Source organism: Ylistrum balloti, unplaced genomic scaffold (assembly GCF_031769215.1).
Source record: "Ylistrum balloti isolate Yb309-2 unplaced genomic scaffold, AGI_CSIRO_Ybal_v1 Utg371072, whole genome shotgun sequence".
Lineage (NCBI taxonomy): Eukaryota > Metazoa > Mollusca > Bivalvia > Pectinida > Pectinidae > Ylistrum > Ylistrum balloti.
Window position 1 is genome coordinate 533,161 of NW_026782592.1, and position 19,477 is coordinate 552,637.

Consider the following 19,477-nt stretch of genomic DNA (forward strand, 5'->3'; position numbering starts at 1 on the left):
TTCCACTAGGATTTAAATCTGAGACCTCTGGTGTAGTAGTCTGATGCTTAATGGATCAAGCTAAAGGGAAGGGCGACATATTGCTGCCTGTATTTATCGGGGTTACATAATTTTTCCATTTATCACATTGTGAAACTATATGAATACTTTTAAAAGACATCAGTATAATTGGATGTTTTGATTGTAGGACTGCGCTGCACTATGCAGCAGCTCACTGTCACTATCACTGTGTTCATGCTCTTCTGGATGCTCGCAGTAATGTTAACATCACAGACAGGCAAGGTTGCACACCCCTTCACTATGCTGCAGCCTCTGACGCTGATGCAAAGTAGGTCATCTTCTTCAGATAAGTTTTCTGTCTTAATGTGTCTCCAACACAGCCCTTCAGGTTTATCAGTCAAATTTTCAATAGATGGTTTGTTTCTGAAAGAGTGATATTGTCATCACAGATATGTCTCAAATTTGAATTAAGTATGTGCAGAATGATCCTGACACTTGTGATACTTTCTTGTTAATTACTTGGATCTGCTTGGGGGAAAAAAAGAAAATTGATTAAATATGATTATGAAATATGGAAAAAAATGTATCTTGATTCTTTTGTAGAAACTGATTGTCGACTATCATAGTCCCCTATTTCATATCACTATTTGATTCTATACTGCAAATCACATGAGGTGATGGTAAAGAAACTGGTGAATTAACAGCTTTTATATAAAAAATTGTTTTGGTTCGATTGGGCAGCTTGACTGTCTCTTACAGAGTCGTTGAGCTGTTGTTGAAGCATGACGCCCGTCCAGGTATCCGTGACAACAGTGGTTTCAATACAGTACATTATGCGGCTCTTAAAGGCCACAAGCTAGCATTGGAAATGGTGAGATGTTAAAATATTTTAATGAAAAACTAAGATGAGGGATAGGGTATCTGACAGAATTTAAGCTATAATGAGGTGGTGGTCACACTTTTGTTTCTTATATGTTAAGAAAGACTTGTATGAGATTTGTAAATTAATAATAAAGTCTTAAAACTATATGTGTATGTTCTTTGTTATGAATGTCTGTAAGTTAAAAATATTAAGTATCCATTTTAAACGTCTATTCTTTGTCTGATCTCAATATTGTTTATAGTTATTTGCTAAAAACTAAGCCTTGAAGAATAATTATGAACACTTAAGCTAAGAAAATTTGCATTCTGAAAATGTGTAAGACTTTTGTATTTTAATAGTTTTGAAATAGAAATTGCTGTAAAACTGAAGAGAGATATTGAAATCTATAATGTATTTGTTATGTTATAGTTACTGGATGCTGCAGCAACAGACTTACTTAGGAGTGGAGCCATGTACTCTCCTGCCCATTTAGCGGTACGTGTAAAGCGCTAGCTTTCCCTTGAGGCCTCTTGAACATAAGTGTACAAAAATGTAATGTCTGGTCTGATCAGTTAGAAGTAAAGGACAATCAGTGATTGTCTGCTTTATTTGTCCAAACAAAATAAGCTTATGTCCTTTTTTTTCATAAAAAGACTGCTAGAAAAAAAACAAGTATTCACATCATTTAAACTTGTAATTTTTCTCTCTATGATTACAATCTGATGGGATTCAAATATATAAAAATAATTAATCAGCAAATTTAATTGATATTTTTCTTTCTTTATAGGCTTACAATGGTCACAACGAAGCCCTCCATGTTTTACTTGGTTGTATTATGAACCTAGATATACGGGATCACAATGGTATGTTTATCATGTCAAAAGTCAATCTTTACACAAAGTTCATTGGGAATTGTTCTATAACCAGTATCGCACACGTACCTTCACTTGAAATCATAACAGATTTGGTGGTATCATTATCATCCAGTGATACTCTGTGTACAGACTTGCTTTACATGAGTGACCATATAGAGGTTATTTAAAGAAATTGGTTGGTTTGACCTAAAATATCAGGAAAATTATGTTAAAGCAGACTCATAAAACACAGCAGAAGCTAGATACATAGATGTAGGAATATTGGTTGTGTTCTACTTGTGCACTTTTCCCAGATCACTGGAAAAGAAGTGTGTTGACAGAAATATGGGTCTATTGACATCATACTGATTGCTTTAGTTGTGTGCTGTTTATAAGTATTGTATAGGATCAGAGAGACAGGACATTCTTTTTTTTAACAAACAAACATTAAAAAGTATGTTATCATTCTCTTTGGGCGCTGTGGTCAGCTGGTTAAGGCATCTGACCGGTTTTATCACAACCCCTCCTCCTCTCCGGGCTGGAGACCTATGTAGGGCAGTCACCAAGTACTTGCCACTGGTCTGTGATTTTCTCCAGGAACTCTTTCCTCTACCACCAAATCCTGACAGGTCCTTAAATGACCTTGTTTGTTAATAGGATGTAAAACAAAACATTATTATTATTCTAATTAAGGCTACTTATTATTATTGTAAACATTGAAGAGATATTGAAATTTATGGTCTGATTAAAAAATGGGAAAAGTTAGAAAATAAAAATTTAAAAAAAAAACAGGAAAAATAATTCCTATAATTTTGCACAGTCCATACAGACAGCATGGGAGGAAGTCTCAACAAAATGTATATTAGACATTCTCATTGTACAACTTTTATGCTTTACAGGACGTACAATGCTGGACCTGGCTTGTTACCAGGGTCGTCATGAATGTGTGGAAACACTGTTATTACAAGGGGCTACTATACTGGTCCAGGACAACATCAACCGTCGCACGCCTCTCCATGCCGCAGGTATGTATAACTCTCATAAGACACACCCCTCCACACTGAAGGTAGGTTTTGTTTTCCTAGATCCTCTGCCAAAGACATAGAATTCTGGAATCATGATTTTATAGGATATCAATTCAAGAGGTACAATGTCTTGAGCAATGAACAGGAAGAAAATAAGATAGAACAGATATTATTCTGTAAGGTAAAACCTCATTATACCCTCATAATTTTACTGGCAGTGGAAACTGAAATGTATAATTAGGTAGTGTTATATATAAGGTGAAATTAATGATTAGGGATAGTGTAAAATGAAAACATCTGATGAAGGAAACAGCATTACAGTTGAGATTTTATTGAATAATCAAGGATGAAAAGTACATTTTAATTGTTGGAGTAGTTGTATATATAAATATATATATATTTTTTTTTTTTTACCTTTGCAGCATGTAATGGCCACACAGAATGTCTACGACTGCTTATGGAAACGGCCGAAGACAACAATATAGTAGATTGTATAGACTCAAATGAGAGGTATAGTCAACTTCAATATCAAATTGATTGTAATCTCTTTACTAATATCAAGGTCACTTTGCCCTTTATATAGGGCATTGGAATGGTTCCTGCTGCCCAGTTGCATGATCATAAAAGGAAACTGAATTTGGATTTTTCCTCTTCTTCTAAACAACACTTTCCCTAGTGTCTCCCTTGACACTTTTGGCCTTTAGTTTGGCCTTGTTACCTTTATGGAAGGCTCTGGTCCTGTCCTTTGGCCTTGATATACCAGGGTCTCAAAAGATAAGTGTTTGGATGATACTCAGCATTTCAAGGGTAGGACAACTGATTCACCTGTTTTCAATATGATGTGAACAGATGAGGTTTTTTGCTGGTGGCCCTCAGCAGTATAATTCAGTGTGATAGCACTATAAAATTGGCTTCAGTCCTGCACTGTCTCAAGAAGGCTTACATGAACATATCACAGTCTCACACTACATGTGTTGAGTAAGTGTGTTTCATACAATCAACATATGCAGTCACCTCACCTAGAGAGGTCATGCTTAAAAGACTCTGGCTGGTTGTAGGAATTTAAACAATTCACTTAAACAATATGAAACGAAATCATTTAAGTCTATTCAGTGAATTTTTTTTATGTTATCAAAGCATGTACTTGACTTGTCGTGTCACTTATTCCAGTGCGATGAAAGGGATTTCTTAAGCTTTATTTGTGTAAATACATTAATACAACAATGAAGTGTATTGATTTGTTGCTTGATCAATTAAAAAAAACAATCAACATGTAACAGAAGTGTAAATGTTTCACTTTTATACATGTGATATACCTACAATGTGTCTGACTTGTACCAGTATGTGATAAACCTACAATGTGTCTGACTTGTACCAGTATGTGATATACCTACAATGTGTCTGACTTGTACCAGTATGTGATATACCTACAATGTGTCTGACTTGTACCAGTATGTGATATACCTACAATGTACCTGACTTGTACCAGTATGTGATATACCTACAATGTACCTGACTTGTACCAGTATGTGATATACCTGTATCTGACTTGTACATGTACCAGTATGTGACAGTATGTGATATACCTACAATGTACCTGACTTGTACCAGTATGTGATATACCTACAATGTACCTGACTTGTACCAGTATGTGATATACCTACAATGTACTTGACTTGTACCAGTATGTGATATACCTACAATGTACCTGACTTGTACCAGTATGTGATATACCTACAATGTACCTGACTTGTACCAGTATGTGATATACCTACAATGTACCTGACTGTGATATACCTACCAGTATGTGATATACCTGTATCTTGACTTGTACAATGTACAGTAGTGTGTGATATACCTACAATGTACCTGACTTGTACCAGTATGTGATGACTTGTACCAGTATGTGATATACCTACAATGTACCTGACTTGTACCAGTATGTGATATACCTGTATCTGACTTGTTTTCCTCACACAGAACTCCACTGATGATGGCTGTAGCCAATGGCCATGTGGATACAGTTTTATACCTCATAGCTAATGGTGCCTTTGTTAATAGTAAAGATAATCAGGGTCGCACAGCTCTACACAGAGGAGTAAGTACACATTTATTCTTAATGATTTTACTGACTTTGTAACAAAGCCATTGGACATAGATATCAAAAACTGTCGAACTGATGGAAATAAATGATCATCTGCCATATTTTCATAGCGGTTTCAGAGTTTTTATATTTTTTTCTTTCGTGATTGTCAAAATTTTTGTTACTAATACCATGGAGAGATTGATGGATGTAAATTTGTGTTTTACAGGCTGCTAACGGCCATGGTGAATGTGTGGATGCGTTACTCCACAACGGAGCTGATATCTCCATACAAGACCAGTGTGGCAGAACGGCTTTACATCTTGCTGCCGCATGTGGCCAAGTGGGGCAGCTTGGGTCACTCATGTTGGTCAGTATACAGAGAGGAATATTTAACTATTATTGAAGGCCAGTTTTTCAAACTATTATTTACGTAAGCGTGGTTGAGAACCTGTAAGGCTGAAATGGGTACAACATTTACTGGCCAAATACAAGAATGTAAATGTGTTTGAAGGTCAGTACATCATAAAACTGATTCATAGACATTACCCTATATTGGATTTATGCTATTTCTGTTTATAACTTTAATATCAGAAGTAGTAAAAGCAATTGTAGATATCTATATATTTATGTTTGTTAGATATTATATCTTCACAATATTATCTGGTAGGATGATACCTGGTAGAATGTTATGTTATGTACCAGTTACTGACAACTAGTTGTCTCCCTTAGATGGGACCAGTAGACCAGTTAGAAGATGCCAAATCATTTACTCCTCTCCACTTGGCTTGTTATAATGGTAAGTATGTTGACCTACTCTAAATTCTGTCCTTTTCATAGCACTCACACCAGAACAAAACATTCCATGGGTTGAGCATTGTTGTCAGTTTATTACACGCCATTTATCGTCATAGATTATTGACTGAAATGTTTTGTTCAGGGAGGAAAAAAATTTAAAGTAGCATCAAGTGACAGAATACAGAGTATATCGTGTAAATCTCTCCTATCATCAATTACTTTACTAGTGTACTGTTAGCTAGTAATAGATATTGTGTATTGCCATCTTCTCTCATATATTGTTCCTGTGTTTCAGGCCATGACAGCTGTGTGGAAGTATTGTTAGAAGATGAAATTCATAAAAAAATTTCAGGGAATCCATTTTCCCCTTTACATTGTGCTGTGTAAGTCTACAGAGTTTCCTTCATTCCTGTGTATTCTTCTTTTGAAAAGAAATTGATGACACTGTTTGATATTGTACATGATTTGAGAAGCAATACTTTAAAATAGTTCTGTTTTTTTACGATTGTGCTGCACACACTAGTTCAATGTCATGATGATTAACTAAGTGGTAGTATCGTATCACAGGTATGAAATTCTTTGTATTTTTACTGAAATCCGTTTCTGTTTCTGTTTACAGGATAAATGGAAATGATACTTGTACTGAATTGTTAATTGATACCTTAGGAAACTCTATAGTAAATTTAGAAGATTCAAAGGGCAGGTAAGTTGTGGGCTTTATTCCTCAACTGTCAGGACTTAGTTGTGGGTTGGAGTCCTGTACCATTTGTTGTGACTTGGCTTTGGGTTTTAGCCCTGTACCATCTGTTGGGACTAAGTTTTGGGCTATAGTTCTGTATCATCTGCACTGATTTTGTACAGTATCTATCTGCAGTACCTTACAATGGGTGTAGGATGTCAACATATGATCCATCCAAGTAAGGGGATTGCACTTATTGCAAACAATGATTAGCATTTGTGAGCTTTGTGCTGCACTACATTGCACTGCAGTTACATTTCCATTAATTGAGTACCTAATACATTATGTGTAACTGAAAATTTGGAATCAATTGTTTAAAGTAGTCTGTTTAAATTTTCAGTTAAACTTGTTTTCAGTCCCATAAATCTCCATAATGTGTAGTACATTCCCCACCTGATTCTCTGTGTTGAAGTTATGAAACATGTGCAGAAACATTTTCCACAACTTTACATGGGATTGAAGTTGCTGTTAAACATGTCATTACAGGACCCCACAACATGCAGCAGCATTCAGTGACCAGTGCGAGTCTATGCAACTCCTCCTCACCCATGGCGCCAACGTTAACCACTGTGATAGTACGGGCAGGTGTCCAGTCATGCTTGCCGCCTACAATGGCCATATAGGAGCTGTAGGTAAGGTCAAGATTTCTGACAGGTGTAGGCAAGGTCAAGATCTCTGACAGGTGTAGGCAAGGTCAAGATCTCTGACAGAAGTTGATAAGTGTGCTGTATTTTAGTGGTAGTGTTCTCCGAGACACATCTTGTTAAACATTTATCAGAATTTTCAAGAATGGACCTAAGGGGACTTGTATCATACCGTAGTAAACCAGATGATTACATCAATGTCTCAGATGGTTAGGAACTTTGCTGGTAGTTCTTGATATTGATGTAGTGATTGGTAGCTTTTATTTATTTTGTTTATAATGAACCCAGAATAATTCAAGGAATATTTCTGAATATTTCAGAATTTACCATTCTAGTGTTAAGTTCATCCCTCTCTATCAGGATGACAGATAGTCTTCCTCCTTCAACTATTATTACTTACCATTTGTAAACGTTTCTTGTTTATGATATCTCAAATTCCAGAGACACATGTATATTATCATGTTCACTTTAACTCTATTTTGATTTATTTGCCTCGTTAAATTTTTCAGATTTATTGTTAGAAAATGGAGCAGATCTAAATTATTGTGACAAAGACAAAAACACAGCTTTACACTTTGCTTGTATGAATGTAAGTATATTGCTTGTTTGACACTTTTAAATGTTATTTTTCTAGTTTGGTTCTTTGTCAAGAAGGCAAATTTAACAAGGGTTGCAAAAGTGATAGAGGTGTATTAACTTTTAAATGATCAGTGGGCAAATTACTGTGAAGTTATTGTTTTTACATAAATCTAATTTTTGTGATTTTTGAGATTGTATTTCAACCACGAAATATAGGTCCAGTGTATGTTTAGTACAATGCAGATAACTTTTTGTTGTATTAATGGATTTTAAGCTTCATCCACATATTTTCTGGGAGCCATCCAAGTGAAGTGAGGATATTAAAAATTTAACGGTTTTATTAAAAACTGTAAAAATTTTCACTAAATAATGAAGGAATGAAGTTGTTGGACAAGAAGGAACCACACAGCTAGTTTTGTTGTAATACTAATGTATTTCTGCACATCAAAAGCATGCAAAATCAATGAAATTTTCAAATTTGCTTAAATCGCAAAAATTTAAGCCAATGAGAAAAACAGCTTGTGCAGTTAAATGATAAAAATTTAAAACTATCAATATGGTTTCAAGGATATCTGATTATGAAAAGCGTCTTCATATTACTGCTAGACTTGTCATGTGTCTGATGAAAATAGTATTTCAGTGATACAGAAATGTTATGTTCAAAGAGAATAATACATTTAGGACATTCCTTTTTATGTTATAACAACTATTTTCTTCATAGAAGACATATCGTCTAATATATTTACTGGATAAAGTGCTCCATGTATTTACACACTGAGAATTTATTACATAATTCCAGCATTATCATAAACATTTTATAGTAAGTGAATAAACTCCTGTAATATGACCTTATATGGTATCATTCAGTAATTATAGAATTTCCTACACTTACAGATTATGTTATGTTGTTGAACTATAAACAGTTTTTAAAAAAACGCAATGCGTCTTCAGAAGTGACATGAAGAAAATTCTCTCTGATCCAATGGTTTGGATTTCATACAAACACTTAAAAAGTATTTATATTACCTGAGATTTGCTTACTAAAAGAAAAAAATTTATAGACCAATGAATTGAAATTCATGATATATACTATTAATGTAAATGTAATAATTTATATACATATATATATATAACATGTAAATGTAAAGGTTGTGAAATAGATTTTGTTTGTTCCAGGGTCATGAGAGTGTATCCTTACTACTACTGGATAAGATAACAGATTATACAACCATAAATATGGCCAATAATGAATTAAAAACGTAAGTGTTTTATTTACCTACAACATTAATTTGTATCGTTTATTATATTCCATTGACCACTGTTGTCCATAGGTCAAGAACAATTAGATCGACTTGTTTAATAATCCGTGACAAATCCTTATGAAACAGAGGTCATCATTTCAATCCCTCTGCTAGAATTCAAACCCAGGACCTCTTAGGCTTAGCCGATCAAGCCGAATAGGAGATCCATCTCTCTGTTAAGCAGTATGATGCAGCTAGTATTTTACCACAGTTACATTTAAGTAAAATTAGCTATGGTAATAATAGAAGAATATTTTTAAAAAATGAAATCATTCTGTTTTCCTACCATCATTCAACTTTATTTATTGGTTTGTAATATCGTTGGATGAAACTTTTATAGGAACTGTCTTTATAAAATGATAGTCAGTGATCAAAAGTTTTTGACAGCAGTTGAAGCGAGTGAATTACTAATTGTTGATAATGACTGATCATTAGTAACCTATTAAGATGTTATGTTTTAGCCCTCTACACATAGCAGCCAAGTACGGCCTTGTCCCTGTTGTGCACAGTCTCATAGAGAAGGGTGCAAGTGTTTTCTGCCTGGATGAAAACGGTAAGTTCACAGACTTCAATCTATCCTTTCTTCCTCCATCATAGATCTGTTGAAAACACCTGGATCATATGAGCAGGACTTTCTTTCTATGAATTACGTCATCTACAAATGTCCATGGAGATAATTAATTGAGAATGTTGCTCTTTACTCTTTGAATGTTGAATGCTGCTTACTTTTGATTTATGTTTATAGTCATGATTACAAAACAGAAAATGTTTTGCCTTTCTATATTAATATTGTGTCAACAGTATCATGTTTCATGTCTTCTGTTATGCTTTTAACAGTCTCTTGATTTTTTTTTGTATCATGTACAGCATGTCAGAGTAATCTCCCCTTTCATTTCTGATTCTTTGATCTTGTATTTATCACTAGACTAGAACTGGATAATTGTTTTACACAACTTGGTAAGATTTATGTACAATTATGACAGACAGGTGCCCTTCAGGATGTTTTTATTTATGTTGTTTTATTACGGTGACTTTCAAACAAGTATTTTAAAATATTCTGTAATGGAAGGTAGCTTTGTGCTATGAAGACATTACATATTTATGTGAATAAAATATTTCTATTTGATATTCACAGTCCTGTCCTCTAAATACACAAACACAGAACACAGTTCTAAGCCTGCATGAGTGGTACAGAGAGGGAAACTTTGTTGGATGATAGTGATATTACTGTAAATATATCCTGGTGTCCTGTCTATGTTACAACCTTGTATCTCCTTGGTTATGTATGGGCAGAAAACTCTGACATGCTGTAGTGACGTCTGTATTGCTATGTCTATCCTGCGTCTTCCTTACAGGCCACTCTCCTGCCCTGGCATGTGCCCCAAACAACAGGGTGGCTGACTGTCTAACTATCATCCTAGCACACATGATTCCTCAAACCCCAAACAGTACAATACAGCGTTCCAAGCTTGACACCACACCCTCAGGATTTGGTGAGTTGGGCAAGGGTCATCCATTAAAACAGCTCTTAGAACACAACTAATTACATAGAAACAGACCACATCAAAAGAACATAATAAACCAACAACATTTTTAGGTCATCTGACTGAAGGGTCTGATGACATATTGCGATCGCCTTTTGTCCGGCGGCATCCGTCATACACATTTTCAGCTTCTTCTCAAGTTCTACATGTCTCATTGAGCTGAAACTTACCTGAAATTAACGTGACATGATCCTGACCAAAGTTAGGTAATTTCGGGTTGGTTATGGCCACCATCTTGAAAACACATTTTCGACTTCTCAAGTTCAAAATTTGAAATCTTGTATTCTATGTCAGATAACCATTAAGGCGAATGGGCCTCTTGTTGAACTTTAGGTCTGTTAAAAAAAAAAGTTATGCTGCACAGATGGGTTTCACCATTCTTTGATATAAGTAGTAATTAACATCTTAAAAGTTAATATAAACTTTATCTATTTTACAACAATTGCAAAACAAGTTATTTCAACTTATACTAATCACTCTTGTTGGCCTGGATGTAAGTGTATGTTGGGTCTTATTGTGAGAGGAAAGAGGAGTACCCAGGAAAACTCACTTGGTCAGGCAGATGACCGTTTACCTTTTCATGTCCGCTCTGGGAATCAAACCCCAGCCAACTTGAGGAAAGGGCGAGTGTGTTACCAGCGTGCCACCCAACCATATATTGACATGGCATGGTAGAAGGATTTCCTCCACTGGAAAACCACTGAAACTCAATTGTCCTTTACAAAGGATCATTTCAGAGGGCATGTAAATTATATGTTTTATGAAAGGGAGTGCACTCTGTAACCGAGGGTATTATTTTGGTAGAGATTAAGATAATAATGCCATTCTGACTGTACTTTGGTATTTTTATATGAATCAGTAGTTCTTTTTTCTAAAACAATTGATTATACCTAGCTATAACCGATTATGGAATGGAGGATAATTCATTACAATAAGACACTTGTGATTTTAACTTTGGTGTCGGCCCAGGAGATCTAACTATGATAACATGGGAGTTTAATATACTCTTCTGAACAGAAAAACCAGTGGTCACATTATGGATGATACTGTGTATGTATCCATGGAAATCAGACTTTAAAATGAAAGTTCAATTCCGTATCACCAGGAACATAACAGTGAAAATCATTTGTGGGTATAAGTATTCAGATTGATTGGTTTGTAGATTCACATCTGTTTCTTATTGTCATTTCATTAGTGCCTTTTTCTACTTGCTTCAGAATGATGTAATGTTTACAGTCAAAACTTTGATAGTTCTTGTCATGTCTCTAATTCTCCTATATCTCAAGTCTTGTATAGGAAAAACTTGAAATACAATATGCATATATCAATTTGAAATTCTGTTATTTAAGAAATATAAGATTGGAGACATCCAAGATTTGACGAGGGCCTTTTATCAGGTGGTAACTTTTACAGGTGCGACCCGTACTTTGGAGACCCCAGACAACACTGGAATAGGAAGTCCAGGAGGCAGCGTCCAGGATGTCAAAGAACACTCGGGCTCGTACCAAAGTTCCGATTCAGAATTTTATTGATCAAATTTGTTATCCTGCCAATATCCTTACTCTGTCGACACTCTGGCTAACTTCCACAACTCTCTAGTTCTGATCACAAAGATTTGTGTGAATTTGCCAAGACCTTAATGTCAAAGTAATGGACCTGCTGCCAGTGATATAATGCATCTCTCAGTATTAGTGGTAGAACTGTCGAGGTATCCTTAATACCAATACACTGGTCATATTGTCATGTGTTAGTCAATAACTGATATTTTAGTCAGAAAATGTTAGACAGAAATTTGTTGATTTTTTATCATTGATACCACAGTAAGACAGTGTAAAGATAGAAACCATGACAGAGAATCAGGTAGCATGATTACAGGTTGGTGCCAAGTTGTAGGTCAGCAGAAAAGATGTTTCCTGCCCAGAGACGTATAGGTTTATATTGCCAGTAAATGAATTGAGTTCTTCCAAAATTTGCAGGGAACAATGGCTTTAATTTAAAGAGGACCAGATGTACATGTGTGGGACAGAGATTTCTGGATACATTGTCCAGATAGTTGTTAATGTGCGTATATGTAGGATTTAAATTTGCGGACAAATTGTCAAGGTAGTTGTAACGTGCGAACATGTGGGACTAAGTTCCCGGATAGCTCATACAGATAGTTGTAAAGTGCGAATGGTCATTTTGTACAGATCACAATTTTTAACAGTGTTGAATTTGTGGATTTTTTTTTTTTTTTTATAAATTAGTTTTGAGTGATTTTTTGCGGTCATGACATATTGTTTTCCTCTGCTGTATAAGAATGGGGAAGGTTTTGAAAGTGTTTGTTTATAGATTAATTGGTTTGTCACTCACAGCTGAATTTCAAGATTATAACTTTTCTTTTTATAACTGACATTAAGAAAGTCTTAAACCATAATATACAGTTAACAAGGTAACTTTGTATGATATCAGTATCTGTGTAATATACTAGTAACATTTCCTCATTTTTGTTCAAATGTTTTAATTTGTTTCCCCAGTAATACTTGTAGATAGTAATACATCATATGTATTACCAAAATTTATGAATAGTGATTGAATGCAAGAGATGTGAACTATCTTGCCTGTCAAATCAAGTATAAAAAGTTTTATGACTTTGATATTTCCTATTTATATTAAGCAGATCATTCTCAGGAATATATTAGCCTATTTACAAAATATACAGATACTAGTACTTTTTATCCATGTTTGATACACAAACAATTTGTCCTATTTTCATCAAAAAAACAAAAAACAAAATCAAGTGAGCTTTATGAGTTGTGGATTAAGTTTTGTTCAGATGAAATATTCTTGTACAACAAGTGGACACATGAAGTATAAAATGCTTATGGAGAATTGTATTGAAAATAAATAGACTATTAGTTAAGTTTAAGATGGGAATTTTGAACATCAAACAAGTTTTGTACAGGACAGGAGTCAGGCACGCGTTTGATATTAAATATGCTTGTTATCAATTGAACAGATGTCTAGGATAAATATTCACTGTACTAAGTTATGTTTGTTTTATAGAATTTCTGAGATGTTTCAAATTCATTACTTATAAGTCATTATAATTCTTTAATCAAAAATATTTGTGTAGAGCTAGCTATGTTTAAGTTATACATTATACCTCCCAGTACATGTGTGTATCATCTGTTTGTAACTGTTGAGAAACTGTTGTGTTTGTTTTTTCAATCAAATTTGATTTAACTTTAGGTGTGAGAATTTTATGACCAAGTAAGAATATTTGTTTTTGCTAACATCTACAGTCGTCTTCTTAACCAAGACGAGGACGTTAAACCTGGTTTAACTTATAACACATCAGGATAACTAACTGTCTGTCAATCAGGATTAGCTGTCTGTCTATTAGGATATGAAATGAATGTGTCCCTGACATGTATGATATTGCCTTTGTCAGGGTTGAATGTGGTATGGGTTTTTTTCGAAGCAACAGAAGGGTTTCAATTGATGTGGGAAACTTGAACACATTTGAAATTTGTCATGAATTCCTGAGGATTGAAAAACAACCTAGACCAATTGTATCTGTCATTACTCTGAAAACATAGAGAAATTATATTTGTCATTACTCTGCATTGTTAGCCATTGCCTTAAAATCACAGGCATAAATTGTGAACTTAATAGACGGCTATGATCAGCGATCTGTAATATTTATTAAAGGAGATATTATCAAGTTTCATCGAAGAGTGTATTGCAATTTTAGCCATCAGTATTTACAGAACAGCTGAAAAAAACTTCATTTTTGCTTCTTACCATCATATATAACCAGCACGGCACAGGAACAAAGTGCTAAAAACTGATCACCTTAGGATTACAGTCCTGTCTGTAGTTTATTCAGTATTGATAATTCAAGCGATATTACCGACACCACTTGTGACCAGAATGGTGAGGACAGACTGTAATAGGTATTATATATTCAGCTATACACGACAGGGATTATTGAATATTTGATTTTACTCTGTGTTATATAATAATGTTTTTTAATGATATAAAATCTAACATATGGGGCGTAGTATCTTAGTTTGTTTTCTTGAAACTATGATGACTAGTTTTCTAGGTGTATAGTTGCTCTACTTTCTGTATGTCTGTATTTTGATTGTTTCTGATATGAAATTCTTTGTTTTTCTTCTGTATCTTTTATAAAAATCTAGCATTCTTTCTGATTTGGTTGCTGGTGATCTCACCAGTGAATGAAAAGTCCAAAGAAAATAGTTTTATTGGTACACCATTTTATGACAAGTAGGGTTGCATACAGTGTTAATTTTTGTCCCTCTTTGTTATTTCGATTATTTATTTCTAATTTGTTGTACAATGTTATATTATTACAATATTGAACTAACAGCTCTATGTACAGATGGGGGTGCCTGGTAACTTGTTGCTGATGCTAAATGTCCGATACATTTCTTATCTTTACCAAGTATTCATTAAAACACGTTGAATGGAAAGTCAAATATTTGATACACGATATGATGACACTCAGTGTTTTAATCTTGTTTTCAGTTAGATAGGGACTTTCGACACTTTTGAACTACCTCAAGTTTTAGTTCACGATAACACATTTCCAACATTTATTTGAATGGCTTACATTTGACCAGTTGATGTTTGAAAATCTTTTTACTGAACTTAAAGGGTTTATGCTCAGATTATTCCGTCAGATATTATGGTGATGTTATAAACCATAGCACATCTATCATCTTTGAATTTGAATATGAGTTTACAGTAGATCAACCTAGGAGACTTGCTGAATAATTTCAATGTGTCAAGTGGGCATTGTTTTGATATGCTATAAAGAGGGGACTTCATGTTGTAAATGTTTTGAAGTTTGGTCTCCAGATGGTGGAGATGTCAGTATAAGTTTAAATTGGTATATTACATTATCAAGTGAAGAAAATTTAAGGAGAAAATGATACATTAAAGGGGGCCTGGTATTACAACAGTCGTGGCAATTCATAGAGCAATACACCTGGCAACCAATTAATGGCAATAAAAGTATTTACAGACTTCCTTCCTGTATCCACTTCTGTCTGTCTTTTTATGCATATATCAAATTCTACATGAAACAAAGCTAAAGAGTTAATCGGATAGAATTATATCTTTTTTGCTTACAGTGTGGTAGTGTGTTTTGTCTTGCAGTGGGAGAGGGTATTTGTACTGGAATTGGGCTTCATATTATATATCAATGGATATAGAGAATGTATTTTAACTTTCAGTGACTGATGTGTATGTTTATAGTTTTTACAAATATTAGTTGTCCAACTAATAAAATATCAGCTAGAGAATGGATTAAAAAGTCAGCATTCAATCAGGATGTAATACATCATGTGCATGTTACCAAGAGAGGTTAATCATTGATCAGAGGTAAGTGTTTAAGTTTCAACACTAATGAAATTGCTACTTTCACTTTCATTGTGAGGAACAAAGGTTGTTAAATTCAAAATTCCATTCAGATCCTCATTTTCATTCATTTGACCTCATTGAGTAAAAGAATCTCGCACCCTAGTTTTGATTTTGTGTTTGACTCGTCTTTTCACCATGATATATCAGTATTTGCAGTGAAAGATAAGACATCACGATGGTCCATGCAGCATATTTAGACAATGGAATTTATACAGGATTAAATTCAGGCAGCATTGAGATTAAAAGAGCTCACATTATGAATGTGTTGCGATTAGTTGTGTATGGAATTATGGACCAATATGAAGCTTTAATTTGCAGGGACACCAGGACTCTTCAGGTTGTCATCCTTTTTTGATAACATGTCATAAATATTTATATTCTGTCCTAACACCTTTAATTAGAATCAACAATCTTTGATGTTGTTTTGTTTTGTTGTTTTAAGGTTTTTCTTTGTAGGTTTCTATGTACTTGAAGTTATGAAGTATTTTATTCATCTTCAACAATTTTTTCTCCATAATACTGTAAAATTATTCAATTCAATGGAGGATTTATTTTCATGGATTTAGTGGATACTTTTAATCCATTAATTTATATGTCCAGAAAATGTTTAAATAAGTATTACTTAACTGAGCTATATTTATCCACAAGATCAGGTGTCTCCAAAATATAAGTAATTTTTTGGGGAAAAAAAACAACAAAAATTTAGCCTCACAGAAATACATGATTTTATAGTAAGCTATGATAATTCTGTTGATTGTATAAATGTTCCTGTATTATGAAAAAAATTATAAGCAACTTCTGTAATTTGATTATTGGAAATTCTTATATTTATTTTGAGTTCCTTCCATTTACAGTTTCATGAAAATTTCGTGCCTAAGTTGTAAATTTATTCTGAAAAATATACAATGTATTAAATGATTTATAACAGGTTGGTAAATATTAATTGATTGTATTTAGATGAAACAATAAGATATATAAACCCCTATAGGTAATTACTTAATGGTATATAGAATATGATTTTTATCGACATGTACCTGTAATCAGAAGTGCTCATATCCCTGTCTTGTAACCCACTACTCCTGTCTCAGTCTTAATATCCTTTATTGTACAGTCCTGGTGCCTTGGTTCTAACCAGGGTTTTTAAGTTTTCTAACTGAGTGTATGTTCAAGTCATACTAATGTAAACATTTTTAATTTGAAAGATATATATTCTTAGTCACAAATCCTTACAGACATAAAGCCATGCAGGTGTTCTGCAAAGTTATTGAGAAAAAGACAAACAGAACAGCTTAGGAAAGGTCAAAACTGGTAAAAAAGGATGTTATCTCCGATCTTCATCTTACCTTGATTAATATCATTTGGATGTAATGCTTTATTTTTCATATTTAGTTAGTACTTAGAGATTTTTTGTAAGGAAATCATATTTGTGAAAGGTTTAACAATTTTAGAGTTTGCTATCGCATGGCCTTCAAGCCTGAGCGAATCTGTCATGAAGCAGCAGTCGTCTTCTGTCGAATAATACAGAGGTATAGATCAAACTACACCCAACAGAAATGTGCCAACAATTCAAACCTAGTTTTGAAACATATAATTATTTTTCTAATATGGAAAATGTATCTAAAGAGCGAAATTGGTCCTACAGATTTGTGTTTCCTTAAAGGAGTTTAGTGATTATAACAATATTTCATATACACTTTCATTACTTTCAGTTTGTGGTCAACTTCAAGAGTTTAAGGAAGCAAGTAATATGAACAAGGGACCTGGACTTAAGGCTTGAGATTTAACACTCTGCTGCAGAATATTATTTCAGCACACCGTTTTAAAGCTTACTCAAATTCTGTTTAATTTGAATTTTTTCTAGGAATCTTACACATTGATCTTCTGTTTGACCTGCAAAGGAATTGTTTAACAGACGTATTGATAAATTATAAGCCGGTTCGGTGCCACAGCCAAGTGTTAAGTCTCAGATTGTAATATTGTTATGTATAGTGTATAACAGTTTAATATCGTTATGGAGCGAGTTGTAAGTAGTGAGTATCCAGAGAATAATGGTTTTTTTTTTTTTTTTTTTTCATAAATAATTCTAGAAATTGTATATTTCTATATCATGTGTTTTAGACCAGTAAAATGGTTGAAATGTAAAAATGTTTTGTTGTATTTCTATGACTGATATATCACCGTAGTCCAATCAGAGTGATCAATCACTTTAAACTTTACCTGGAATAGTGAAGTTGGATGATTACATGTTTTATTTTTAGGTCTCATGGTAACCTATTGTAATCGCCTTTTGCCTTACATTGTGCGTCGATAAACTTTTAACATTTTTGACTTCTTCTCAAAAACCACTGAATCAATTTTAAAAAAAAATTGCTGGAACTTTCCCTAGCCAAAGATGAACTAAACTTGTGAATTATATGGTCCCAAACAGTCAAATTGACTGGAATTTCACAAATTCATTCCTCAATATCAAAATATGGTAGAATCAAATGCTCATCAGGATGGAAGGGACTTTACCAAAATGGTAAATTTCACTGCCCCAAGGTCTCGCATTTCCCTATGGGGTGGGGGTTTACAATAGTTTATATAGGAAAAGTACATTTTTTAGCATAATTTATTTAATCTCCATTGAAAATATTTTAAACTTGGTTAGAATTATAAGGAAAGGATGACAACTTGATGGTATGCAGATGTTTACCCTGGTTAACCCAGGTGGGGCAAAAAAGGGTCAAATAGATTAAAAATTCAAAAATCTTTTCAACACATATGGAAGAATCAAGTGCTCTGCGTGGTTGGAAGGGTTTTTACCAAAATTGTGAATTTTATGACTCCATGTTCTCAAATTTACCTCTGGGGAGGGAATAGAATCTACTACAGTTTTACAGCAAATATTATCCATTGGAAATAACTGCGTAAGAATTATTTGACTGTTTTGATGGTGTACATAATCATATTTACATTGCCTGATCCCCACGCGCCTAAAACATTATATCGGTCTTACTATTGCCAATATCATTTTTTCATGACACTTAAAAACTGCTTACCCTTTAACCTTTACATTCAGTGTTGCTTACCTCAGGTAATCGTCGAGAACGCCAGGCCTCTTATTGAACCTGAGGAGGCAAGCAGGGGAAAACATTTTTTGTCTTAAATGTCATCAGAGTCATAAGTGAGATGATTGATAACGATACGGTCATTCTGTGTGTCAAAGCCACATATATATATTGTTAATCAAGAACATTCCTTGTTTGACAACATGATTGATATTACGATGTACGTAACTAGTTATTGATAGTGAAACTTGTGATATGATCAACCACGATTAGAAAAAAATGAAGTTGGAGAGGAGATGGCGTCCGGGGGGAAATTGGATTCTGAACAGACCCAGAGTCCGCTTTATAGCATCCATATTTTGATGTACTGACATTACTACAGATACATACAGTAAACACGAGTTTACCGACATCACGGGGGCTTCAATGAAATGTCCGATGTGACAGGGTGTTGGTAAAGACGTCCCTAAGCCTACTGACTGAAATCAGAGAAATATGTGCAGTACATGTGTATTTCTGTGTAAATAAACAAGTGCTTTTCAATGACAAATATTTATTTTTAATAAAG

At 34.0% G+C, this 19,477-nt stretch overlaps 1 protein-coding gene across 1 annotated transcript in view; it reads left to right on the top strand.

Moving 5' to 3' along the window:
* LOC132560504 (serine/threonine-protein phosphatase 6 regulatory ankyrin repeat subunit A-like) overlaps nucleotides 1-17,977 on the top strand; it is a 31,608-nt gene extending 13,631 nt beyond the window's left edge. Inside the window, exons 12-28 of the mRNA XM_060225169.1 lie at nucleotides 188-328; nucleotides 760-871; nucleotides 1,292-1,357; nucleotides 1,650-1,725; nucleotides 2,616-2,741; nucleotides 3,164-3,251; nucleotides 4,722-4,839; nucleotides 5,054-5,194; nucleotides 5,557-5,623; nucleotides 5,918-6,005; nucleotides 6,242-6,325; nucleotides 6,848-6,993; nucleotides 7,515-7,594; nucleotides 8,761-8,843; nucleotides 9,347-9,438; nucleotides 10,241-10,378; nucleotides 11,843-17,977. Coding sequence (XP_060081152.1) covers nucleotides 188-328; nucleotides 760-871; nucleotides 1,292-1,357; nucleotides 1,650-1,725; nucleotides 2,616-2,741; nucleotides 3,164-3,251; nucleotides 4,722-4,839; nucleotides 5,054-5,194; nucleotides 5,557-5,623; nucleotides 5,918-6,005; nucleotides 6,242-6,325; nucleotides 6,848-6,993; nucleotides 7,515-7,594; nucleotides 8,761-8,843; nucleotides 9,347-9,438; nucleotides 10,241-10,378; nucleotides 11,843-11,961 — 1,765 coding nt within the window. The 3' untranslated portion in view covers nucleotides 11,962-17,977. The remainder of the gene's footprint in view (nucleotides 1-187; nucleotides 329-759; nucleotides 872-1,291; nucleotides 1,358-1,649; nucleotides 1,726-2,615; nucleotides 2,742-3,163; nucleotides 3,252-4,721; nucleotides 4,840-5,053; nucleotides 5,195-5,556; nucleotides 5,624-5,917; nucleotides 6,006-6,241; nucleotides 6,326-6,847; nucleotides 6,994-7,514; nucleotides 7,595-8,760; nucleotides 8,844-9,346; nucleotides 9,439-10,240; nucleotides 10,379-11,842) is intronic.
* The last annotated feature ends 1,500 nt before the right edge of the window (nucleotides 17,978-19,477 follow it).